At 43.8% G+C, this 27,950-nt stretch overlaps 1 protein-coding gene across 4 annotated transcripts in view; it reads right to left on the bottom strand.

Annotated features, from left to right (window-relative positions):
- LOC124590462 overlaps positions 1 to 27,950 on the bottom strand; it is a 625,141-nt gene that overhangs the window by 57,587 nt on the left and 539,604 nt on the right. For 3 of the 4 annotated variants that reach the window (XM_047131652.1, XM_047131653.1, XM_047131650.1), the window contains exons 3-4: positions 13,178 to 13,276; positions 4,168 to 4,347 (exon numbers count right to left, since the gene is read on the bottom strand). In XM_047131652.1, coding sequence (XP_046987608.1) covers positions 4,168 to 4,347; positions 13,178 to 13,276 — 279 coding nt within the window. The remainder of the gene's footprint in view (positions 1 to 4,167; positions 4,348 to 13,177; positions 13,277 to 27,950) is intronic. The other variant, XM_047131651.1, reaches the window with a different exon arrangement.

Raw genomic sequence — 27,950 nt, 5'->3', positions numbered from 1 at the left:
AACTAGAATAGGGAAGTATCGAAGTATTTGAGGTGTAATGTTACAGAAGGATGGTAACCCCTTAGAGGACTGAAAAGAAATGGAGAAGTTTTACGCAGAATTGGCGGGGAATGGCAATACGTGAAAATACCAACTTGAAGAACAGACAATATGATACTACAAGTATTAAGACATCAAGGATAACTTACGTAATAACTTCCTATAGGAAACTCTAGAAGGGTTGCAGGGGAAAACAGAGATTGGAATATATACAACCAATACTTAAGGACGTTCGGTGCAATTTCTTCTGTGAGATAAGGAATTTTAAACGTGAGTTCAAACACTAACAATGATAAAACACTAATTTTTACGCGTTTCGAAGATACCTGACATCACAATCATCTCAGTTTCATCTCGAAACAAGAGTTCGCACTGCATGGAAATCGTTGACAAAAGTTTATCCACGCAAAACACTTCACAACAGTGTCATCATTGTATAATGATGCAACAGTAGTTACGTAACGTTGCCATGCTTTTTTTCTGGTTAAACTTTCGTCAACGCTTTCCATGCAATATGCAGTTTCTTGTATTAAGAAGGCACCTTCGAAGCACATCGTAATTAGTGCTTTTGGATTGTGAGTGTTCAAGCCTCCATTTTATCTTACAATTTAATGCAACCATGACATCACATTAATCGTGGACAAAAATCAAAAGACTGATGTAAAAAGTCTGTAACCAACCTCTCATAGTCAACGAAACCCAACGACTAACGTGCCTTACACCAACCAAGTGTAATATCCGTTAGCTCGTCACGGACAAGTAGCTCACCTAGAAAATTGTCTAATGAAAAATTAAACTAGTTACTTTTGACTGATTTAACCACAAGTAGAGTCACTCCATTTAATGGACAGCTGTTGAAGCATGAACGCAGTTTAAGTGGTCTGAATTCTGATTTGTGATTGGAGGTAACATCGCGGAGAACAGTTTGAGAAGAGAGCAAACTGAAAATGACTTCATATCCATCTGCAGTAGATCATAGCAAAAGAGTAAAGACCAGACATTATTCAAGGGCGGGGAGTGTTGTTACCATGGCTTCAAAACTAGAATGTTACTGTTTGTTCTAATAAAGGACTGGGAGAGGTAATAATATCCAGTAACATTACTTAAATCCCTCAGTAACTGAGAATCGGAATGGGCTGAGCGCTTGTTGCTTTATAAGTACATCTCCGTAGCTAAATTTTCTGTCCAAATATTTGGCATATTAATATTCTAGGAGAGGAGTTTAATATGCAGACCATAACACGGTCTCTCTCTCTCTCTCTCTCTCTCTCTCTCTCTCTCTACACCCTTTCACATAAAATGCACCCAGAGATACCGCCTGACTCGCTTTGGTGGCGCAAGGCTGTAATTTATTCCTGTGTCGACCCCGACTGACGTCACAGAATGCGCCGCCTAATTGGCTGGCCTACTGCTGTGACGTCAGCCAGGTCTCCAGGGCGCCGGCAGCCTCTCGCGGGATGTAAACAAAACAGGTTGCTCGCCACGCCGGTGGCCGGTCTATAAAACACGGGGAAACGACACGTGTGCCTCGTCTATCGGCGTCTAAAAAGCGGGCGGACAAGTCGAAAGGTCGGCCAGATAAGGCGCTGACGTCCGTCCGAACGAGCTGCAGCCAGCCACCTGGTTTCCCCTGGGAAGAATGCCCCATTCCGAACACGTTTCCTCGGTCCGGCTAGTATCTCACGCTGACAGGGAACGCCAGACGCCATCGTTTCCCTCTTTTTAAGTCTGTGCTGCCGATGTTCGGTTGCGTCGTCCCTTCTCCTGCTTTTAAAAGCACGCTAAGCATCAGAATTTGTTTGCTGGCGTCTAGGCGTGAGGGGGTCTACATGCTCCAATGAATAGCAGCGTAACTTGGACAGAAGGAATACAGTACAAGTTACTAAAGCTAAATTTGATAATCCAACATAACAGGAAATACGATGAGTATTGTAACTGCGGTCCTTCCAAACCGAAACTCTGTCGGCATTCACGCTTTATGTAAATAGTATTCCACGATGTATTAAAAATCTGCAGGTAGCCTAGGCAAGATACTTCTCGAAAACTGATATAAAATAAATTTCCGAAGGAACAAAAATACTTGGTGCATTGAACAGGGGAATATAGGGATGCAAGTAATCAAGATTATTATTATGGAGATATATTAATGTAGCATGTTTCGCAAACAGAGAAGATGACGTTAAATGTCCGATTCCTAGTGCAAAGAAGCCGAAACACACTGAGATTCTATTATATCCAAGAGAATATCATAAGTAACATACTACATTTGTTCGCTCGAAGGCCATCACGAAGCCTAAGAAAGCATCTGAATTGCCTTAAGACACCTTTGGGAAAGTTCCCGAAACTATTCTGATTTTTCTACAGCTACAATTAGCCTCTCTACATTAGAGCGGTACACTAAACTTTTAGGAAATAACAGTAGAAACGATGCGACAGGTGAAGTTTATGGTAAAAGATGAGCGCATTTCACGCATTGTCATGCATTGTTAATTTCGTGTGTCAATAATAACATATCTCAGAAATGCATTCATGTAAGTAATGTAAATATTTCATTTCAAACTACAGAGGCCTACGGAAGATATCTTTCGTAACACACAATGTGGGATATAAATTGAAGATGACAACGGAAGAAAGTGCTGAGCCAAAGGAGCGTATTTTGATGATGATATTTGGTTAATACCCGTACAAATTCCCAAGTCTCGCAACTTTCCCGAATGGTTATGAAATAATGATGGCAGCACAAACATCCAGTCCCCGGGCGGAAAAAGATCCCCGATCCGGCTGGGAATCGAACTCGGGACCCAGTGATCCAGCGTATTTTGAGTTACTGCATGCTAATTTGGTTAAATTCAAGGACAAGGACGCAAGGACAATAAGACAAAAAATTTATATATAAGACATCGCTTTCTAACAGTACGCAAGGAATTTCTTGGTACCAGTACTTTAGGCACCCAAAAAATAACGTGATTATACTAATCGTTACTAGAATGTGGGTTGGCACTTTTTTCCGCAACCTCCTTTAATTCAGTGTCAGAGGTGGAACATTTTATTACTGCTCAAAGAAGGTCGATAAAGTGGGCTGAACATTTGTACATGATGGTGGACGTGGTCATCGTAGTGAGAACTATTCCAATTACAATGTGTGTGATAAGTTTGGTGGTGGTGGTGGTGGTGGTGGTGGTATCTATGTTAACTAAGAAAATGAAGATAAAGATTTAGCTAATGATGCACGTAATGAATAAGAAGAAGGATAACAATTACAGGACCTGAATCACAGAGTTCCAGAACAGCAGATGCGTTTCTTTCCATGTCTGTACTCCATATGACGTCTGTACTGTCTGCGCCTTAACAGAAATGGAACCGAGTACTATAACAATGTTACCAGTATTATTTTTAAATTAAATGATGGCTTTTTTACAGCTGTCTATGATGTTTAAACCAACGTACACACATTCCCCGCTTTCTGTAGTGTAATTCCTGATGGACGAGGCTACGGGAGTATAAGAAGACGATTAGCACGCCTACCTAGGACGTTCCTCGGTAAAAGGGAGCTTTTTAGTATCAATCATAGGGCTTCACTTGACTAATACATATCTCAAAATTTACGTATGGAGTATAACGTTGAATTTAAATGAATTGTACACTATGTTTAAGCCAAGATGAAAGAGAACAGAAGGGTTTGAGATGTGTTGTTACAGAAGGATGATGAAAAATTAAGTGGACTGATAAGGTAAGAAATGATGAGGTTCTCTGCAGAATCTGTAAGGAAAGGGAAAGACACCTGTGCAAAAGCAAGCGCAAGATGACAGGGCAAGCGTTAAGACATCAAAGGTTAACTTCCTTGGCCCAAGAGGAAGCCGAAGAGAGCAAAAGCTGTAGGGGAAGAGAGACTGAAATACAAACAGCAAATAGATCGATGACTTTGGGTGTTAGTCCTGCTGAGATAAGGAGGTTGAAAAAGGAGCGGAAGTTGTGGAGGGCCGCCTCAGATCAGTCCGAAGACTGATGAAAAAAAAAAAGTATTTAACAATTACAGTACTTTCGCATCTTTATGTGTGGTTGCTGCAGCATGTAGAAAACGCAGATTTTATTGTGCTTTGATAGGTAGCGGAGCGGGCTGGTACTGACCGTTGTGAAGGTGACGGGAGCCTCCATGAGGAACTGGCGCTTGTCGCGCGGCTGCGGCTGCGGCTGCTGCTGGGGGGAGCTGGGTTCGCTCCCCGTCGACGGCCTCGCCGCCTTGGCCGACAGGGCGCGCTGCAGCCGCGCCGCCGTCGTCGACCGCTTGCGGATCAGCCCTTTCATCTTCTGGAACACACGCGGCCGGCCTCACTCACACACACTTGCACAGGATGGGTGCAGTCGAGTACTAACTGAAAAGGCCTAAGTCACGCTGAAGTCCAGCCAGTTACTTACATTTGTAATATTTCTGTCGATATGACATGGAACAAATCATCTTATGGACTACTCATATACATATGTTTGTAAGCATGGCTAAGTGTTGTGCATTTACAGGAAATTAAATAGCACAGTGTCTTAAGTTTAATAAAATAAACATATTAATCTCTCTCACTGTTCATCGTACAACGGAAACACAAGTAAATTTTCTGTGGTAATCAGCCGAGTAATACCTTCGTTTTGGAACGAAGTCTTGAGATGATGCTTTTGCTTCAGAGACACCGCTCTGAAACGAAAATATTACTTGGCTGATTTTCCGAGAAGAATTCATCCGGGCTACTCGAGAAAGGCTGCAGTCGCGTGTGAACTGAACCACAACTCTAAACAAAACCGTGATCTTTTCTGACAGATTCTACACGCAGTCAAGAACAAAACAACTGGCGTATGTTGTTTTTTTAATTTTTTTTGACTATGTACGATCTAGTATTAGAAAAGAAATGATTTCATGTTCATGGCACTTGCTGCTGATTATCTGGTTGAAACTGGCCAATAGTGACGAAAAAGACATTTAAAAATCAAGTAGCAGACAGTCTCAGATGTTAAAAACTGTGGATCTCAAGCATAAGGAAAACAATTTAATATTTTTCTACTGCAGTACGAATGATACCAGAGTTTCATTAACTATTTGTCTATCAAATAGGAGGAGTTATCCAGGACTACCTTTAGAATTAGCTTTGCTGCTTGTCAAACATTTTACTTTATTGTGCAAATTACAGAGGATAGTTCTTTCTTCCTGTTATTGAACTCATTTCTGAGCAAGTGACAGCCGTACTAATGAATAACAAATGAGATATTTTATTCTAATGATGGATTATTTATGACTAATTTCATTAGAGAGTGCATACGAGGTGCGCATACTACCCAAACATATACAAGATCACTGTTGTTGAACACCAGATATTAATTTCGCCTGCTAGCTTTTGTGCAATCAGACTTCCTTTTCTTTATGAGTGTATAAACTTGAGGAACCTAAGACTAGGAACAAAAATTGCTACACACAGTTCTGTGAGGAAACAAGCGCGCGCACGCGCGCGCACACACACACACACACACACACACACACACACACATACACAACTAAAAAACTATAAGTTGATCGGTTCCCAGCCGAATGAGTTCGTCAAATAATTGTGGCTTTCCAACGAATTGAAATGGCAAGTTACTGTAGGATTCTGTATTCACCTCAACTGGACATAATAATGAGGAGGAAGGCGCCGGTACAAGTTCACACCCCACGCCAGCGGTAACGGAGTGGATGCTTGGTACTTTGAGAGTCAACTGTGACCTTTTAAGAGAACAGTCTAAAAGCAAGGCTGGCGTAGAACATGGCTCACATTTATTACGCTTTTATATTTGGTATTTCTCTCAACGACGTTAACGATCAATACAGTGAAAGTTACTGCGCAGAAATATCGCTGTCGTAAGCACCAAATCGAAAAATCGATAAATACGTAGCGGATGAAATGAAACCTTGGAAGTTTGTTGTGCTATCTTTAAGGCTTAGTCATCTTGGTACGGAATTTTATATTACAGTATCTACAACTTCCGCTCCTGTGACAAGAAAAAATTTTAAATCTACGTAATACTTCCGTGTAGTAGGTGGTGAGTTAATGGAACATGTATGCAAACGTATCAGGGAGATAAACAGACACAGAGGAAATGCCACACCACTGGAAGGGCAGATAAGATACCACATTACGCTGAGAGACTTTCCCACATTTCGCCAGCGTCAGTAAACAGGAAACGCTTTGCGCAGATGGCGAACTATATTTACATGGCGATGCATACTAAATTCATTCATGGCTTATGAGACAATGGTTAGCTAGTAATCTTAGTTACGTGCATCACCAAATCTTATCGCTGCAAGTTATCGACTTGTGAAATCTGCCTCGACAATGTTTTCATATCTTCAGTTTCAATGCTTTCTCCTCTAAGCATATATTTATTTATTTATTTAACCTGATCAGATTAGGGCCATCAGGCCCTCTCTTACATCGGACCAGTGTTCCACACAAGCAGCATTTCACACATCAGAGTTACATCATGACAATACTTTAAATAAGAAAATTAGATTACTCTAGTCACAATATGAATAAAGAGTAATGACTAAGACCTAATAAAGTAAGTACTGGCAGTATTTTTACAACAGGTGCTATACATACAAATTATGATAAAAGCAATAATAGTAACAGTAAATAAATCAAATAATAATGATAAACATGAGAAAAATTGGCGATAGTAATGAAGATTTGTGCAGATGTACATTAATATCTTGGTGTGTAAAGTAGATGTTTACTAGTATAGCGAGTTTTGGGGGAGGGAGATTTAAGGAGGGGGAAAGAGGGAAGTAATGAGGTGAAGTGCATTCGTGTACAGAGGTAGGCATTACTGTTGCTTAAGTAGATACGTCATTAATTGTTTTTTGAAGTCGGACATGTTTTTAAGTTCTCTAACATAACGAGGGAGGTTATTCCAGAGTCGGGTTCCCGCTACTGTAAAGGACTTGGAGAAGGTGACTGAGCGATGTAGTGGAAGATTTTATTATGATGGGAACGTGTGTTTCTGTCATGTTGTTCCGTCATAAGCGTTAACGACGAGGAGAGAGATGAGGGACAGTGTACATTTATAATACAGTAGATGAGACAGAGTGTATGGAAATCTCTGCGTTTGTCTGCACGCAGCCAGGACGATTTTGCATATGCTGGTGATATGTGATCAAAAAGTCGAACGTCACAGATATATCAGACGCAGGCATTCATGACCAGTTCCAGACGCCGCGAGTTTTCCTGAGAGAGGCCTTGTAGGATAATATCGCTGTAGTCAATGATTGGGAGTATAAGCGTTTGTACTAATTTCTTTTTCAGATCGAAAGGGAAGAGTTTTTTATGTTTTTGTAGGACATGAAGGGATGCTGATGCTTTTTTGCACACTGCAGTTACGTGCTCTGTCCAATTTAGATTTTCATCTATTATTACTCCCAAACTCTTTGCTGAGGGAGAGAAGTTAATATTTGTTCCATTTAGGATAAGAGATGGTACGGGTTCCCGATGTTTTGGGCTGATGAGCTTAGAGTGACCAACAAGTACCGCTTGTGTTTTAGATGGGTTTAGTTTTAGTCTTATGGCCTGTGCCCATTTTGATAGTGCATCGAGATCAGTATTGAAATTTTCAATAGCTTTCTTAAGATTGCTTGGTTTCGCACTTAGATACAACTGAAGGTCGTCAGCATACATATGATATTTGCAATAAGTCAGAACCGATAACACGTCATTGAGATATAGAGATAAGAGTATGGGACCTAGTACTGAGCCTTGGGGAACGCCTGACACCACCTGCCGCCATTGTGGTTTTATATTCCCGGACAGGTCTTAGAGGTGTGCGTTACACAGGAATGGTTTTACTTACACATACGATTGTTTCTGTGTACTGTACGTCGGTCACAAAATTAAGTAATCACCCCGAATGCTTCAGCTGTGTGTGTGTGTGTGTGTGTGTGTGTGTGTGTGTGTGTGTGTGTGTGTGTGTGTGTGTGTGTGTGAGTGAGTGTGTGTGAGTGAGTGTGTGAGTGTGTGAGTGTGTGTGTGTGTGTGAGAGAGAGAGAGAGAGAGAGAGAGAGAGAGAGAGAGAGAGAGAGAGAGATAATAGAGTAAAAATGGGCAACTACAGTTTTCAAAATTACGTTTCCCAATGTGACTAAAACTGAAAGTTTGTAGCGTATTTTATCAGCTTTGACTTGCGACAGTCTGGCGTGGACATTTAGTGCGAAACGCTTACAGAAATTGGGCTTTAAAAATGGCTCTGAGCACTATGGGACTCAACTGCTGAGGTCATTAGTCCCCTAGAACTTAGAACTAGTTAAACCGAACTAACCTAAGGACATCACAAACATCCATGCCCGAGGCAGGATTCGAACCTGCGACCGTAGCGGTCTTGCGGTTCCAGACTGCAGCGTCTTTAACCGCACGGCCACTTCGGTCGGCAATTGGGCTTTACTCCACCAATAATGGAAATCTGCGTGTCGGAATTAGCTGGACAGTTAGAACTCACAAACAGATGGATCAGGAACGCACTGAAGAAGAAGACGTATTAGGGGAAGTGCATGTGGGCTGTAATCCATCGAGAATCAGGAGGAAGCGTTATCTAGATGTCAAATGGCTGAGGTGACAGAGCGCGCGCGCGCGCGCGCGCATGCACGCACACGCTTGCACGCGCACGCTATCAAAACTAGTCGTGGACCTAACATGGAGCTTTGTGGAACTAACATTTTTCCCCGCGGCTTTAGCAGCGTCTCACTCCCACAAGGCTTTACGTTCGACAGCAACTTATGATAGCGCTACAGCAGCTGTCAAGGCAACAAAACTAAGCGAGCCTTCTGTCTCGTTTGCGCACAGCCCAACAAACAAATCGCATCACAGCGGACGATGAACTCGGGCGGGCCAGACAGTACCGCCGCTAACGACCGATTGATCGACGGTGCGTCAACGCCCGCCGGCGCCCATTCGCACGTAGCGGCCGAGGTGCAGAACTACGGGCAGCGAGCGCTCTGTGGTGGCATTCTTGCCGCGCCGCGGGTTTCTTGCGCGTCCACTGGCGCCAGTTCCCGGAGCGCGCGGCGCTCGCAAGAACAAGGAAGAGCTCTTGTGTCTGGGCCCACCCACCGCGACGCTGGATCTCTCTATCGGAGGCGGCGCCGCACCCTACCGCGGCGGACGTGGCCGGCGAGGGGCGCTCAATGGAAGCGTGGGCGTCATGCTGAGGGAGACGCCTGTGTCAGACCCGGCACCACGGCATGTCTACACAAATACGTCACCTCGTCGCCAACATCGCGTACTTCCTGGCGTCAACTGACTCCCACAGCAAACCCCACAATATACCTGCCTAGTACTACGCAGGAGACCCGGTTTCGAGTGCCGGCCTTGGTACATATTTTCACTTGCCGATTCAGTCTGTATACATAAAATCATATCTGTATGAGACTAGTAAGTCACTGAAATTGTTTATTCATGAGACCCAGAAAACATTAGATACAGGCTCCCAGGTAGATGCCATTTCCCTTGACCTCCGGAAGGCGTTCGATACAGTTCCGCACTGTCGCCTGATAAAGTAAGAGCCTACGAAATATCAGACCAGCTGTGTGGCTGGATTGAAGAGTTTTTAGCAAACAGAACACAGCATGTTGTTCCCAATGGAGAGACGTCTACAGACGTTAAAGTAACCTCTGGCGTGCCACAGGGGAGTGTTATGAGACCATTGCTTTTCACAATATATATAAATGACCTAGTAGATAGTGTCGGAGGTTCCATGCGGCTTTTCGCGGATGATGCTGTAGTATACAGAGAAGTTGCAGCATTAGAAAATTGCAGCGTAATGCAAGATGATCTGCAGCGGATAGGCACTTGATGTAGGGAGTGGCAACTGACCCTTAACATAGACAAATGTAATGTATTGCGAATACATAGAAAGAAGGATCCTTTATCGTACGATTATATGATAGCGGAACAAACACTGGCAACAGTTACTTCTGTAAAATATCTGGGAGTATGCGTATGGAACGATTTGAAGTGGAATGATCATATAAAATTAATTGTTGGTAAGGCGGGTGCCAGGTTGAGATTCACTGGGAGAGTCCTTAGAAAATGTAGTCCATCAACAAAGGAGGTGGCTTACAAAACACTTGTTCGACCTATACTTGAGTATTGCTCATCAGTATGGGATCCGTACCAGGTCGGGTTGACAGAAGAGATAGAGAAGATCCAAAGAAGAGCGGTGTGTTTCGTCACAGGGTTATTTGGTAACCGTGATAGCGTTACGGAAATGTTTAGCGAACTCAAGTGGCAGACTCTGCAAGAGAGGCGCTCTGCATCGCGGTGTAACTTGTTGTCCAGGTTTCGAGAGGGTGCGTTTCTGGATGAGGTATCGAATATATTGCTTCCCCCTACTTATACCTCCCGAGGAGATCACGAATGTAGAATTAGAGAGATTCGAGCGCGCACGGAGGCTTTCCGGCAGTTGTTCGTCCCGCTGGAACAGGAAAGGGAGGCAATGACAGTGGCGCGTAAAGTGCCCTCCGCCACACACCGTTGCGTAAAGTGCCCTCCGCCACACACCGTTGGGTGGCTTGCGGAGTATTAATCTAGATGTAAATTGTGCCATTTCATTTGTATAAGCACCTGCACCTGGGGTTACCAGAAATAGCCTGAAGGTTACCTGCACCCGACTAGATAAATACTGATATGAAATGTATTCGCAGTTACGAATATGAATCACCTCCATCTGTATAATGGAATGACGACAATCGAAGTTTGTTCTGGATCGGGACTCGAACCTACATTTTCCGCTTTACGCGTGTGGTCGCCTTAACCGCTTCGGTTATCCGTGCACGATTCACGGCCAGACACAGACTTCCATACGTCGTCGTCCATGTGTCACGTCCATACTCGCACATCCTATTAATGTTATTCCCGCACACGGGAGAAATTTTATTCGTTAATTGCAGGTACGGTATCGGCCAACAAACTCGAAACTGCGCTACCTGCGTAGTGAAGAAGTACGGTGCAATGTTCCTTCGAACATGCATGCATGACCAAGGCACTGCAATTTCGTATTTATCGGACGATACCGGGCCTGCGACTTAAAATGTCTGCCCTGTACGGAAATAACATAAACCGGATGTTACGAGTAGAGGAACGACACTCGAAAGTTCGGGGCTGCCATGAGTATTAAACCGTGATAGAGAAACGACTGATCTTTTGCGGAATATGTTTATAAATTATTAATTTAATATCTGCCGGGGTCCTGCTTTAGACTTGTTTACTGGGTTCTTTGTTAGGCTTCGGGATGACCTTAGCCCCTATTTTTATTTGTGGAAGTTCGCACATTTGCGAGATAGAAATTTTAAATACCCTCATGAGAATTAGTTTCTTGATGACTGCAGTGAAATTTATGTCTTGAGAGGACATTGTAAGTTAGTTTCCAGTGACACTGCTTAAAACATTTACTGATTACTACGACAGCTGTTTCGGAATATTTCCATTTCGAAATACGACTACGTTGTCCTGGCTTATACAAAACGTGTTGTGTGATATGTCTACGTTGTCTTGGCTTGTATAAAACATCTGGTGTGATTGTATCTGGTGACTATTCTCGTTATATTTCACGTTAAATTCTGAAATATCGATTTCACGTCGATTTTGTGCTGCTTTACACAGTGTGAAGTAAGATTTTGATACGTTATGGTACATATTTCCTGTAATTTTTTGACAGTTCACGCCATAGATGTTTTATATTTACATAGAAACATAGTCTGTTACCATGTAAATATAAAACATATATGGTGTGAACTGTCAAATAATTATTGGAAATATTTAGAATTAGTATCAAAATATTACGCCACGCTGTATAAAACAACACAAAATCGACTTGAAATCGATATTTTAAAATTTCGCGTTTAATATAACGAGAACAGTCACCAGATACAGTCACAACAGATGTTATACATATATCAGGACAACGTAGACGTACCGGGTGATCAAAAAGTCAGTATAAATTTGAAAACTTAATAAACCTCGGGATAATGTAGATAGAGAGGTAAAAATTGACTCACATGCTTGGAATGACATGGGGTTTTATTAGAAGAAAAAAAAGAAAGTATTGCTAGACGCGTGAAAGATCTCTTGCGCGCGTCGTTTGGTGATGATCGTGTGCTCAGCCGCCACTTTCTTCATGCTTGGTCTCCCAGGTCCCCAGACCTCAGTCCGTGCGATTATTAGCTTTGGGGTTACCTGAAGTCGCAAGTGTATCGTGATCGATTGACATTTATAGGGATGCTGAAAGACAACATCCGACGCCAATGCCTCACCATAACTCCGGACATGCTTTACAGTGCTGTTCACAACATTATTCCGCGACTACAGCCATTGTTGAGAAATGATGGTGGACATATTGAGCATTTCCTGTAAAGATCATCATCTTTGCTTTGTCTTACATTGTTATGCTAATTATTGCTATTCTGATTAGATGCAGCGCCATCTGTCGGACATTTTTTTAACGTTTGTATTATTTTGGTTCTAATAAAACCCCATGTCATTCCAAGCATGTGTGTCAATTTGTACCTCTCTATCAACATTATTCCGTGATTTATTCAGTTTTCAAATTTATACTGACTTTTTGATCACCCGGTACTTGAAATTTTGAAATAATTCGAAACGTTTGTCGTAATAATCGATAAATGTTTTAAAGCAGTGATACTGGAACCTTACTTACAATTTGATGAGAATGTTGGGTTGATGTACTTCTTGACAGGTTTTAAACATGTATTTTTCATGTACTGTCTGTAAGTAGACACAAATCTAACCGTTTTCTTTTCCATGACCTGACATTGCCAAAGTTCTTTTATACATCTGTGTACAAATAAACAAACACCTGATGATGCAAATATAGTCGGCAAAACCGATCGTGGGTCTGAATAAAGATTTTTAACAGTCGCCTCGGTCCTCCTTATTCAGCACTCGAATCTTTCTCAGAAGACAATGCTGGAATCCGACATCTGCCTCCAAAGCTCAATTCCTCAGTAAGGGTCTTGCTTAGCTGGCTTAGCTCGTAAGTAATTACAGGTAAAGAACTGTGTTACCAATGAAGGTAAAAGGCGTTACTGGCGCTTCCATATGGTGTCGGCACTTACCATGGTGAGGGCATCCTTGTCGTACAGACGCAGGCAGTCGTTGGGGAACAGGTCCTGGATGCGCTCAAGGTCGCTCTCCTCCTGTCCGCGCTTCAGAGCCTGCAACAGGAATAATGGGAAACATCCTTAATGTCTGCCGCAGTCTGCAATTTATACTGAAACAAGTACCGCCAGAGAGGCCGAGAGTGGCGTTCTCATTGCGGGTACTTGGACGAGGTACTATGCAACGTATTCAAATTATATGGTGATGACAGTAAGAAGTAGCAACGGGTCATTATACCCCTTGCTTGACCTGAGACTAAATAAATGAATAAATAAATAAATAAAAGAAAATCGCTTACAAGACGGCCACTATCTTCCTCCTCTGCAAGCGCATCAACTTTATCTTGTGCTTACCGAGTTAAAAATTGTACTTGATATAAACTGCTGTGTTGTTGTTGTGGTCTTCAGTCCTGAGACTCGTTTGATGCAGCTCTCCAAGCTACTATATCCTGTGCAAGTTGCTTCATCTCCCAGTACTTACTACAACCTACATCCTTCTGAATCTGCTTAGTGTATTCATCTCTTGGTTTCCCTCTACGATTTTTACCCTCCATGCTCCCCTCCAATGCTCAATTTGTGATCCCTTGATGCCTCAGAACATGCCCTACCAACCGATCCCTTCTTCTAGTCAAGTTGTGCCACAAACTCCTCTTCTCCCCAATTCTATTCAATACCTCCTCGTTAGTTATGTGATCTACCCATCTAATCTTCAGCATTCTTCTGTAGCACCACAATTCGAAAGCTTCTATTCTCTTCTTGTCCAAACTATTTATCGTCCATGTTTCACTTCCATACAAATACTTTCAGAAACGACTTCCTGACATTTAAATCAATACTCGATGTTAACAAATTCCTCTTCTTCAGAAACGCTTTCCTTGCCATTGCCAGTCTACATTTTATTTCCTCTCTACTTCTAATTATACAATAAGGCTGCATGCCCTCGGGAAAAATTACGGCTGTAGTTTCCTCTTGCTTCCAGCCGTTCGCAGTACTAAAACAGCAAGGCCGTTTTGGTTAGTGTTACAGGGCCAGATCGGTCAATCATCCAGACTGTTGCCCCTGCAACTACTGAAAAGGCTGCTGCCCCTCTTCAGGAACCATACGTTTGTCTGGCCTCTCAACAGATAGCCTTCCGTTGTGGTTGCACCTACGGTACGGCTATCTGTATCGTTGAGGCACGCAAACCTCCCCACCAACGGCATGTTCCATGGTTCATGCGGGGGGACCGTGACTATATCCCAAATGAACATACTTGTATTTATCCAATTTATAATACGGGGTGTCCAGGAGGAATGATCGGGATTCGGGGATGTGACAGGAACTATTATGCAAAGCAAGAAAAGGCTTAGTAACCATGGGCTAAGAAATGCGTACCTTAAGAGCTATCAACACTTGTTCAGTAGAAGAGATGTCTTTCACAGTAGCGAAGATGAGCAAAGTGCTCGTAACTCTCAAGGTGTGCACTTTAGAACCAATGTTATCTGGATTTTTTTCCTTTTTCTGGTCCATACAATTACCTCCCAAAATAGGGAATGCAAAGGGCTTGCAACAGAAGAGATTTCTTTTACGCTATCGAAGATGTAGTGATCATAGCTCTCAATGTTAGAGCCCACGTTTACTGAACTTTTTTGTTCGAACGATCGTTTCTTTCATATCCCTGAATACTGACCATTCCACTTGGGACACCCTGTATACAACCGATTTGCTGAATATTTACAATGGATAATTTTAATAAAAAAAAGGTATTCAGCTCCATTTATGTCTCGTAATATGACGAAATCGATGTCCAATCAGCGCACAAAAGAAGTTCCTGCATGGAATTAAACCATTTATGCAACATTTGTTTTAGAACGGAATATATGTTGTGTAGGATTCACTAATAGAGCACTGGCCACGGATAACAGTGATCGTGGCGCCACACCCTGCTTTAATCTATTAATTCCTATGCCATATTAGCTTATCGTCGGTGATCTGGTTTATAAATGGAATTGCATCTCCCCCCTCCCCCACTTCACAGTCACTCATTCGAAAGGAATGAGCCAAAGCTGTATCTGCTTTCTGATATTTTCAAAGAAATTAAGTGAAGAACAGGACAAATATTTTGTATCCGCGTGCTCAAGACGCTTACAACTAAACACGTCTTAGAACAACTGATGTGAAGCTATCATACAGCTGTTATTCAAGCAATATTGAGGAACTGGATGAGGAAATCGGGAGTGCATGAAGTAAAATGTTAGGATTGTGAAGCGAGATATGTGGGGCAGACGGGACGGAATTTTAAAGTTAGATTTAAAGGGTATAATAAGAGAGAGAACGGCTTGTCAGCTGTAGCAAAGCATCTTAAGATGAATAGCATTCGTTGAGGAATGTAACAGAAATATGAGGGTGTTGAACGTTGAAGAAAAAAGGTGGTTAATATCAAATTTAGAGGAGGCAGAGATTTATTGTGCTTCGAAAGAGGAGTGCGTCGGCGTTTTAAATGAGAGGACGCAAGTGTCCAAAGGGCATATCTGGGCACACATTAGCGACATCCTCCTCAAGAAGCAGCCACCAACATATTTTACCTAGTGACATATGATTTTCGCTTGCTGTTGCCTTTCAGATTGCAATGCAGAGGTAGTTTTTACGTTAGAATGGGTTCAAATGGCTGTGAGCACTATGGGACTTAACGTCTGAGGTCATCAGTCCCCTAGAACTTAGAACTAATTAAACCTAACTAACCTAAGGACATCATACACATCCATGCCCGAGGCAGGATTCGAACCTGCGACCGTAGCGGTCGCGCGGTTCCAGACTGTAGCGCCTAGAAACGATCGGCCACTCCGGCCGGCGTTAGAATGGGCTAACACAAGACAGGCAGTTCTCAAAGATATCGTTTGTGCTGAACATTGGGCATTAATTACATATCTCGGTTAGTAGGTGATGGCAGTGGCTTTCAGTTTGCAACTGTACCTCGGGAACAGCGGATGCACCGGCTTGTGATGTTTTATGGTTTGAGTCGACAGTGCAGATGTTCAGCTTGTTTGTTAATTGTGACGAGGACTAATGGCGTAATTTTCTTAAGCTAGGTTGTAACGCAGAAAGTCTGTAATCCTTTTACATCTGTCGGTGGAAATAGAATTTTTTATCTAGTTACCTGGTTTTTATCGCTTGAAAATGGGTTAATATCGTCCCGACACATGTTGTGGGTATAATCACACGATCGACAACTGGTCTGATTATCCTCAATATTGCTTAAACACATTTTCTATCTTCTTATTTGTTGATATGGGGTATTGATATCCAAATATCTGCTTGTTCATTATATGAGTTTGTTTATTGATTTGCTCTTTTATTTTGTTATGTCCTTTATATAAGAACACATCAAACGTTGCACATAAATAGGCATGAATATAGCACATAAATTTTTAACATAATTTCATGGTGTTAGTGTAACGAAGCATTCTGGGACTCTAGAAAAGACAAACAGTTTGCTCATAAAATTAACGGCTCACTTTTTATATCCTTGCAACACAGTGTCAAGCTTACCCGCCGACTGTGTGCTAAAAATAATCCGAGGCAAATAAACGCCCCATATCGAAGTGACAGCTTCCAGAGGTCCAGCTTTTGTAAGTGGGCTGCTTCTGTGTTGGCAGCGCTGTGTAGCGCTTTGCATTGGATCTCTGACTGCGCTTTCTTTGTAAGAGACTCTGTGGCTGGTTGGACTCGTTGTTGGAAGTTAATCGCCAGTAGTGTTGGGCAGTTGGAAGTTAGTCGCCAGTAGTGATAGAAGTACTGTTGGGCAGTTGGGGTTGAACAGCCAGCAGTGATGGATGTTATATGTGAGAAGTTAGCATTGATGGAGGGCAGAGGTCTGAAGTGTTAGCGTAGGCTAACGATCTGTACATGTTCGACTTGGAGACTGAATATTATTCATGATTATATACCTTTGTACTAAATGTCAATGACGATTTATATTCGTGTTTGAACTGGATGTCTCATTATCAAGGTAAAAAAAAATACATTATTTGGTTTGCAACAAAATCTTTCCTGTGATAACCACATGCCTGTTAGTAGGTAGTGGCTTTAGCAGTTAGAATCTTTTATTTAGCTGGCAGTATTGACGCTTACTGTATTGCAGTAGTTCGCGTAATGAAGATTTTTGTGAGGTAAGTGCTTAATGAAATGTATAGGTTATTGTTAGTCAGGGCCATTCTTTTGAATTAATTATTTGAAGTCAGGTTGTAATTTTTTTGGGCAGTCAGATTGCGTTGCGCTGGAATATTGTGGGTCAGTGTTAACATGATAAGAAAAAGTAAAGAGAAAGTAGGCTCAGTACGCTCAGTTTTACTCGGCTGTTTCACAATCAAATAACGTAGAAGTTTCATCTTCTCAATCATTCTGCAATTTAAGTACAGACACACTCATTTAAATAAAGAAGTTTCACTTTTCTTGCCGTTCCTGTCTGGTGTCTGCATCAATACAAATACGGAGTGTTGGCTGGTTGCTTTAAAGAAGGGATGGGTGGGGGGAGAGGGACAAAACTGCTAGGTCATCGGTCCCTCATTGTGTGTTCAGATTAAGAATTGCCATGTCAGTGGTCTTGAAAATCAAGGACCTGTCTGCAATACAGCAGGAAGCTGTAACGAAGCATCTTTTACTGACTGGTAGTCAGTCGCTCATTATCTGTGGTCATACATCTAGTGCAATTTACTTCTCAGTGACCAGCTGCGATTTTCGTTAAAACACTGTAAGTGAGAAGCCACGAACGAACTAACACCCACTTGGATGCAACATGACTTCCTGGCTGTCCCATAAATTTCGTCTCCAGCAGACACCTCGCGGCCTTTCGGGCGGAATAGTACGCAGCACCAGGAAGCAAAGCAAAGAGCGTCGGCGTGTAGTTATTCCGTGCGGAATGACGGACTGCCGCAGTGTGCATTCCGACTGTGCTTGCAGCGCGATAAGGGGGTACGGGAGCGCGCCTTACACGGCAAACTCTGGGCAGAGCACGGCGAGACAAACGCCCGCGGCCGTCCGCCCTGAAAACGCCGCCACGCCGCCGCATGCATGCTAATCGGCTCGGGGCAAACAGTCCCTTCCCTTCCCCGGTGTTTCGTTGAACAAATGAGCATAGCACACGCTCGCACGCATTTAAATGAAAAGCGCCCGAGGTTTCTCGGAATGGCGGCGGAGAATGGCTTGCAGGTGCATTCCGGGCGAGGAGCAGGAGGCGATGCACCATTGTATCGAGTCTGAACAACCCGCTCCTCGCCACATTCATGTTATTGAGAACATATTGGACAGAACACGCTCCCATTTCTTGGCAGAGTCTTCCTAGCAAGAACAACAGACGAGAAGCGCACTGTTTTATATTTCTGAGCATTTAAAGCAAGTTGGCAAACTTTGCACCACTCTGAAATACACTGAAGCCCCAAAGAAACTGGTATAGGAGTGCGTATTCAAGTACAGAGATATGTTAACAGGCAGAATACGGCGCTGCGGTCGGCAATGCCTGTATAACACAACAGGCGTCTGGCGCATTTATTAGATCGGTTACTGCTACTACAATGGCAGGTTATCAAGGTTTAAGTGAAGTTGAACGAGGTGTTATGGGCGGCGCAGGAGTGATGGGACACAGCATCTCCAAGGTAGCGATGAAGAGGGGATTTTCCCATTCAACAATTATCGCTACTGCCGGAAAAAGATCCTGCAAGAACAGGTCCAACGACGACTGAAGAGAATTGTTCAACGTCACAGAAGTGCTACCCTTCCGCAAATTGCTGCAGATATCAATGCTGGCCCTTCAGCAAGAGTCAGCGTGCGAACCATTCAACGAAACATTATCGATATGAGCTTTCGGTGGTGGTGGTGGTGGTGGTGGTGGTGGTGGTGGTGGTTAGTGTTTAACGTCCCGTCGACAACGAGGTCATTAGAGACGGAGCGCAAGCTCGGGTTAGGGAAGGATTGGGAAGGAAATCGGCCGTGCCCTTTCAAAGGAACCATCCCGGCATTTGCCTGAAACGATTTAGGGAAATCACGGAAAACCTAAATCAGGATGGCCGGAGACGGGATTGAACCGTCGTCCTCCCGAATGTGAGTCCAGTGTGCTACCCACTGCGCCACCTCGCTCGGTATGAGCTTTCGGAGCCGAAGGCCCACTCGTGTACCCTTGACGACTGCAGGACCCAAAGCTTTACGCCTCGCCCGGGCCCGTCAACACCGACATTGGACTGCTGATGACTGGAAACGTGTTGCCTGGTCGGACCATTCTCGTTTCAAATTGTATCTAGCGGATATGGAGACAACCTCATGAACCCATGGACACTGCACGTCAGCAGGGGACTGTTCAAGCTGGTGGAGGAGTGGGGCGTGTGCAGTTGGAGTGATATGTGACCCCTGGTACGTCTAGATACGACTCTGACAGCTGACACGAACGAAAGCATAATGACTGATCACCCACATCCATTCATATCCGTTGTGCATTCCCACGGGCTTGGGCACTTCCAGCGGGACAATGCGACACCCCACATGTCCAGAATAGCTACAGAGTGGCTCTAGGAACACTCTTCTGAGTTTAAACACTTCCGCTGGCTACCAAATTCCCCAGACATGAACATTATTGAGCACATCTGGGAAAAGCAGGGGGGGGGGGGGGGGGGGTTCGACGATTCCGATGTTTATCTAACTAGCCTTCGGAAACTTTTGGCTTAACCGCTGCGATATTTTATTGGATAGGGGAATTCCGACTTCTCCGGTCATAGTGCCCTGATCATCTTGATGCGGACGCTTCTGATGCTCCTTTCTTCACTGCTGCAAAGACAAACGAGCGAGCTGACGACCAAAACACATAGGAGAAACTGGGACACTAAAACATCGCACTAAAAATCACGAACAGAAGAAAGTGTGAAAACTGCGGCAGCGGAACATCAAGAGAACTCAGACCAGGATATATATTTCAAAAAGGTACGAGTACAGCACTCGCAGAAGGAAAAGTCCGAGGAACGGTTAAGATTTCTAAGAGCGAAAGAAATTTTAATAGAGATGACTTCTATGAGCTTCCAGTTTCATGGCATCCAGCTATCAAAGAAGTAAATATCCAGCCACCGAATCCGAGGAATACCACAACTACTAGGAAGTCTCCTCCGCGGCAATAAATACTTAGCATGTCACAGTTTGGATTCCAGAAAGGTTGCTCCACTGAAAATGCTATTTATACATTCACTAATCAAACAGTATAAGCCTTAAATCATAATATATCGCCTGTTGTATTTTTTGTGATCTCTCCAGGGCTTTCGATTGTGTAGATCATAGTACTGTTTTAGAAAAGCTCAAATTCTATGGAATTGATGACTTTACACATAGCTAATTCGAATCGTACTTGACAAACAGAATGCAAAAGGTTGCGCTGTATGATTCAGACAACGTCGGAACAAGAGAAAATTTTAGCGACTTGGGTAAAATGACAAAGGGAGTCCCACAGGGTTGGATTTTGGGATCACTCCTCTTCCTTATCAATGTGAATGACCTTTTACTTAACATTCAACAATTAAAAGTCTTATTTTTTTGAAGACTATAGTTAGTATTGTAATAAACCCCATTAGAGAGAAACCAACAGAAGAATTGGTGAATGATATTTTCCAAAGAATTATTAAGTGGTTCTCTGGGAATGAACTCTCCCTAAATTTTGAAGAAAAAAAAAAGACATGCTTCATTCAATTCTGTATAAGAAACACATGCCAAGAATTAATGTAGCACAAGAGCAGGAGTCAGTAAATAGTGTAGAATGCGCCAAATTTTGGGGTATGCATATTGATGAAAACTTGAACTGGAAGAAGCGTATTACTGAGCTTCTCAAACAATTAAGTTCAGCTACTTTTAATCTTCATATTATTGCTAATCTTGGAAACCAATGTATTGACCTCTTGACGTATTTTGCGTACTTACACTCAATAATGTTATACGGAATAATCTTCTGGGGTAACTCTTCAATCAGGAAGAAAGTATTGACTGCACAAAACGAGGAGTAAGGATAATAGTGGATTCAGCCACGGGCGGCGTCATGTAAGCCCCTCTTCAAGGAGATGGACATTTTAATTGCGCCGTCTCAAGACATATTTTCGCCAGTGAAATTCGTCATAAATACACCATCACAATTTTAGAAGAACAGTTATGTTTATACCTGCAACACTAGAGGGGGGAAAAGACCTTCATTGCCCATTTTTATTAAGCTTTCAGTGGCTCAGAAAGGAGTTCAATATGCAGCAATAAAGATTTTTGATCGTTTGCCCAATAACACAAAATGACTGATAGCTGGCGAAGCAAGTTTTAAAGCCAATTTAAAATGATTTTTCCATGACAACTCCTCCTAGTCGGCTGACGAATTTCTACTTAAAAACTGACAGAAAAAACTTTTTTTTAAGTGCAGATGCATGAGTGGAAAAAAAATGATATGGTGTTCATTAATGTTCACATGTATGCACATACTGTAAACTGACTAGATCCATATCATTTCGATAAAATAACCGTTCAAATAATCTATTAAACATGTAACTAACAGTTTTTAGTAATAATTCCCCCTTCCTTTTTGTGTCTGTTTCACCATCTTTCCAGTGCTATGGTCCGCCAACAGTCTCCGGAAAAAAACTTCACCCAGTAACCCCACTTTCCCAGAACAATCGCGGAAAAATTCCCCTCTGCAAGTGAGCAAGAAACTGGTCTCTGACAGTGTTTATCTAACACAGGATACCAAGGAAGATCCTGAAGAACATCCAGCAGAGGAGTCAATACGTCGATTGAGTAAGAAGGAACTGAAGATGAGCATGACGCGGTCCAATAACCTACAAGACTTTACCTTCAGATGAATGGAATGAAGCTTAGATGTGCCCTATTTACAAGAAAGGCGACATAGCACAATGCGCAAATTACCGAGGAAAAAGTCTACTAAATTCATGCTATAAACTGTATGCTAAAATTATAAACAAGGGATTAGTACCAATAGCGGAAGCACGGATGTCAGAGGTGCAGCGTAGTTTTAAAAAAGGCAGATGAGTTCTGACTGTCTTTTCACTCTGGCACTAGTAACCGAGAAAAAGAAGGGGATTTAGATTGCCAACTTTGTGTTTATATCGACTGTGAAAAGTAGTTTGACAAGATAAAGGGGAAAGCGCTTTGGGAATCACTTAAGGAATCGGGAGTTCCAGCACATCTGATTACGGCAATTCAGTCGTTATACAAAAATAATAAAATAAGGATCCATACTCTGAGGGGAGATAATCTGCCCACCCGCCGACATCAGTTCAGCAGTCACACAAGGATGCTTATTGTCTCCTACCATTTTTAATGTTTACATTGACGATATCATTCGTAAACGGATGATTTTATTCAAAGACATATTAAGATGTTATTTGCTGATGATCACATTATAATACGAGAATCTCAAGAAAAGGTTCAAATTTCAGTACAAAAACTGAGTCAAACTGGCGCTAAATACGGAATGAGAATATCAACAGATAAAAGTGATGGCGTTTCAAGGATTGGAATCCTCTAAGAGCCAGAACTGTTATAGATGGACAAATAAAAATTTGACAAGAAAGAAATATTTAGTGTGAAATTTTAAATTTCGCAAATCAGTTGATGCAGAGCTGAAATTTTCCGGATTAAGACATTTTTGTAGAGATATACAACGTACATTAAAATATAACCTACGGAAATAAACATTAATTAAACTTACAATGTAATACCGTTATCTTTGTTGCTGTATGGTAGCCAGTGTTGGACCCTAACATCTAATCTACTACTACGAATCGAATCATCAGAGATGAAGTTCCTCTGCTTTGTTGCGGGATATTCATTGATGAACCATAAAAGAAATAACGATGTTAGACAAGAACTGTTGAACCCATTACAAATATAATTGAAAAATACCTATGAACTGGAAAGACCGTGTTCAACGTATGCCTAATGATATAACAAGTAAGGCGGCAATGTAACGTAACCTCATCGGCAGAAGGAACGGTGGACGTTCCTTACAGAGATGACGTGAACTATCTGAGGCTGAACAGGTCAAAAGAGCTAATCCTTGAGGACGGTAGGGAAGATTTTAACTCCGACGACCAACACAACACCGACACGTGGAATGTGGCGGCAGTAAGGTAAGGTGGATGGCATCCAGCACTGTTATGGGTGTCTGGAACGGACAAGAACGCTCTAACAGCAGAGGCGCGCGTCGATACGGAGAGCCGGCCAGCGTCGGATATTACTGCCCCTGACATTCCCTCCGGCTTTACGAGTCGGCCGGTCAAGCATGCTGAAGAACCAGTGACCCAGTGGGACACTTTAGGGCTTTAATTAGCTTCGGGCCGCGGCTACACGTTGGCAGTAAAGTGACGTTCGGCGCTGCGGTGCGCGGCTAACGTCCCGGGCAGTCGTTAGGCGCCCCTGGAACGCGGGAGCCGAGCTGGACTCCAGTCCACTCCAGCGGCAGCTGCCTGGAACGTGGGAGCGCGCTGAGAGCAGGGAAGTAGAGAGGCGGGCCCTGATAAGCCACGGACGGTCACTCAAAGGCGTAACGCGATCCCTGTCTCCATTAGCAGCCGCGTAGCCCACCGCTGACCAGCGGCTCTCGTTGATGATGGACACCACGAGAAAACATTATTTCGACCTTTTCATGGAAAAAGTCTACCGTTCTGCTTTGCGTTATACTATACACTATACATTGGCTTGGCTCTGAGCACTATGCGACTTAACTTCTGAGGTCATCAGTCGCCTAGAACTTAGAACTAATTAAACCTAACTAACCTAAGGACATCACACACATCCATGCCCGAGGCAGGATTCGAATCTGCGACCGTAGCGGTCGCTCGTCTCCAGACTGTAGCGCCTAGAACCGCACGGCCACTCCGGGCGGCCACTATACGTTGACAGAAGTCATGGGATATCTGCTAACATCGTGTCGGACCTCCTTTTGCCCGGCGTAGTGCAGTAACCCGACGTGGCTTGGACTCAAACAAGTCGTTCGCTGCCCCCTGCAGAAATACTGGCCCGTGCTAACTCTACGGCCGTTCATAATTACGAAAGTGTTGCAGTGCAGGAGTTTGTGCACCGACTGACCTCTCTATCATATCCCGTAAATATTCGATGGGATTCAAGTTGGGCAATATGGGTGGCCAAATCATTAGCTCGATTTGTTCAGAATGTTCTTCAAAATCAATCACGAACAACTCAGGCCTGCTGATAGGCGCATTGTCATCCATAAAAATTCCACCGTTGTTCGGAAACGAAATCCATGAATGGCTGAAAATGGCCTCCAAGTAGCCGAAAATAACCATTTCCTGTCAATGATCGGTTCAGTTGGACCAGAGGACCCAGTCCATTCCACGTAAACACAGTCCACACCATTACGGAGCCACCACCAGCTTGCACAGTCCCTTGTCGACAACTTGGGGCCATGGCTTGGGTGAGGTCTGCGGCACATTCTAAATGTATCATCAGCCACATTCTGTATCTACCATCAGCTCTTACCATGTGCAATTCAGCCGTCCAGGGTACAACCGATGTGGTCATGAGCCCGGAATAGTTGCTGGAGGCGATGTCGTGCTGTTGTTTGCTGGCATAGCCCATTAACGCAAAATTTCACCGCACTGTCCTAACATACGTTCGTCGTACGTCCTACGTTCATTTCTGCTGTTATTTCACGCAGTGCTGCTTGTCTGTTGTCACTGACAACTCTACGCAAACTCCGCTGCTCTCGGTCGTTAAGTGAAGGCCGTCGGCCACTGCGTTGTCCGTGGTGAAAGTAGTCTCGACACACTCTCTACTTTGTGGATTTCGGAATACTGAATTCCCTAATGATTTGCGAAATGGAATGTCCCCTGCATCTAGCCCCAACTACCATTCCGCTTTCGAAGTCTGCGGGCATAATCACGTCGGAAACCTTTTCACATGAATCGCTTGAGTACACATGATAGCTCCGCCAATGCACTGCTCTTTTATACCTTGTGTACGCGATACTACAGCCATCTGCATATGTGCACATCGCCATCCCGTGACTTGTCACCTCAGTGTACACGAGGCGTGTCCGGAAAGGAATTACCGATCGTTCTGCTGCCACCGCAGGACTAGTGTCGCAGTTCCGCACATTTGGACTCGTCTCTGGCTTACTGTCTTTCCACTGACGCCATTACATCTGGATTGTGTTGTGTTTACGTTTGTTAGTTTAGTGATCGTTCAAAATCTGTAAGGCAATCTCTAAGCCCGCCGACTGTGAAGTACACTACTGGCCATTAAAATTGCTACATTACGAAGATGACGTGCTACAGACGCGAAATTTAACCGACAGGAAGAAGATGCTGTGATATGCTAATGATTAACTTCTCAGAGCATTCACACAAGGCTGGCGCCGTTGGCGACACCTACAACGTGCTGACATGAGGAGAGTTTCCAGCCCATTTCTCGTACACAAACAGCAGTTGGCCGGCGTTGCCTGGTTAAACGTTGTCGTGATGCCTCGTGTAAGGAGGAGGAATGCGTACCATCACGTTTCCGACTTTGATAAAGGTCGGATTTTAGCCTATCGCGATTGCGGTTTATCGTATCGCGACACTGCTGCTCGCTTTGGTCGAGATCCAATGACTGTTAGCAGATATTGGAATCGGTGGGTTCAGGAGGGTAATACGGAACGCCGTGCTGGATCCCAACGGCCTCGTATCACTAGCAGTCGAGATGACGGGCATCTTATCCGCATGGCTGTAACGGATCGTGCAGCCACGTCTCGATCCCTGAGTCAACAGATGGGGACGTTTGTGGGACAACAACCATATGCACGAACAATTCAACGACGCTTGCAGCAGCCTGGACTATCAGCTCGGAGACCGTGGTTGCGGTTACCCTTGACGCTGCATCACAGACAGGAGCGCCTGTGATGGTGTACTCAACGACGAACCTGGGTGCACGAATGGCAAAACGTCATTTTTACGGTTGAATCCAGGTTCTGTTTACAGAATCATGATGGTCGCATCCGTGTTTGGCGACATCGCGGTGAACGCACATTGGAAGCGTGTATTCGTCATCGCCATACTGGCGTATCACGCGGCGTGATGGTATGGGGTGCCATTGGTTACACGTATCGGTCACTTTGTGTTCGTATTGACGGCACTTTGAACAGTGGACGTTACATTTCAGATGTGTTACGACCCGTGGCTCTACCCTTCATTCGATTCCTGCGAAACCCTACATTTCAGCAGGATAATGCACGACCGCATGTTGCGGGTCCTGTACGGTCCTTTCTGTATACAGAAAATGTTGTTCTGCTGCCCTGGCCAGCACTTTCTCCAGATCTCTCACCAATTGAAAACGTCTGGTTAATGGTGGCCGAGCAACTGGCTCGTCACAATACGCCAGTCACTACTCTTGATGAACTGTGGTATCGTGTTGAACCTACATGGGCAGCTGTACCTGTACACGTCATCCAAGCTCTGTTTGACTCAATGCCCAGGCGTATCAAGGCCGTTTTACGGTTAGAGGTGGTTGTTCTGGGTACTGATTTCTCAAGATCTATGCACCTAAATTGCGTGAAAATGTAATCACATGTCAACTCTAGTATAATATATTTGTCCAATGAATACCCGTTTATCATCTGCATTTCTTCTTGGTGTAGCAATTTTAATGGCCAGTAGTGTACATTCTGTGATGCAGTTTTTGAACGCAAATAATGTTAATACATCTGAAATTTATCGCTAACTTGTACACGTGTTAATAAGGCTATAGCCTTGGGATGGAACTGTGAGAATGTAGGAATCATCTTGGAAAAGGAATAGTTACCATGCGACCGCCTGTCTGGACATTCCTGGGTGCAAATATTTGTAGCGCTAAGAACGACACTTTGTAAACTTTCAAAATGACGTGCGCACGAATTCTGCACGATCTGTCTCCTGACGCAATAAAGCCTTCACAGACCTAGAGTAGCTCATGTGAAATCCGAACACACGCATGTTCAGAGTGCACATCAGACGGCCTACACTTTTCTCCAACCCACCTCTCACCTTCGCACGGTCTGTTATTCTCTCCTCCTCTCCCTCGGGCAACAGAGCGGCTTCTCCCAGTCTCGCAGAAAGACAAAGCGGTCAGTGAAGTGTAGGCGAGCCGTAATGAGTGGCCGGCGGCAGAAAAAGACGTTGCCCCGCACTCAAATAAGAGCAAAGAGCGGGCCATTTGGGCGCCATATACGGCGGCGGTAGCCCGCCTAATGACGTCACGTGGACCACAGGCCAGAGGCGGCGTCGCCAATCTGATTCCGCCTGGCAGCCGAGCTCAGCACGCACTCCATCACCGCCGCCCAGCAGCAGCAGCAGAAGCAGCCCTGGGGACGACCCGATCTCTTGAGTGCGAGGAGAGTTACACCATGCAGCTCGTACATCTGCATATTTCCAGCATACTGTCGGTTGAAACAGCGACTAAAATAACCAGGAAAGAAAGTTTTTGCCGCACTCTATAGTCGCACTTTTATTTTTTCCTAGCGACTGCAGGTTTCAGTACTAAGTACCATCATCAGGCCATCCTATGATTTAAAAAAAAAATCACAGCGTGTAGTTAAGATAATTAAGAGACATTCATAAAATATTTTTTTTCTGTGCTCTCTAACAGATATGAAGTGCAACCTTTAAGTATAGCCAGCCACTTTTAAGTATAGCCAGCCACTTTTAAGTATAGCCAGCCACTTTTAAGTATAGCCAGCCACTTTTAAGTATAGCCA

Source organism: Schistocerca americana, chromosome 2 (assembly GCF_021461395.2).
Source record: "Schistocerca americana isolate TAMUIC-IGC-003095 chromosome 2, iqSchAmer2.1, whole genome shotgun sequence".
NCBI classification, from domain to species: Eukaryota; Metazoa; Arthropoda; class Insecta; order Orthoptera; family Acrididae; genus Schistocerca; species Schistocerca americana.
Note: the sequence above shows the minus strand (reverse complement) of the source record. Positions and strands in the feature narration are given on the sequence as shown.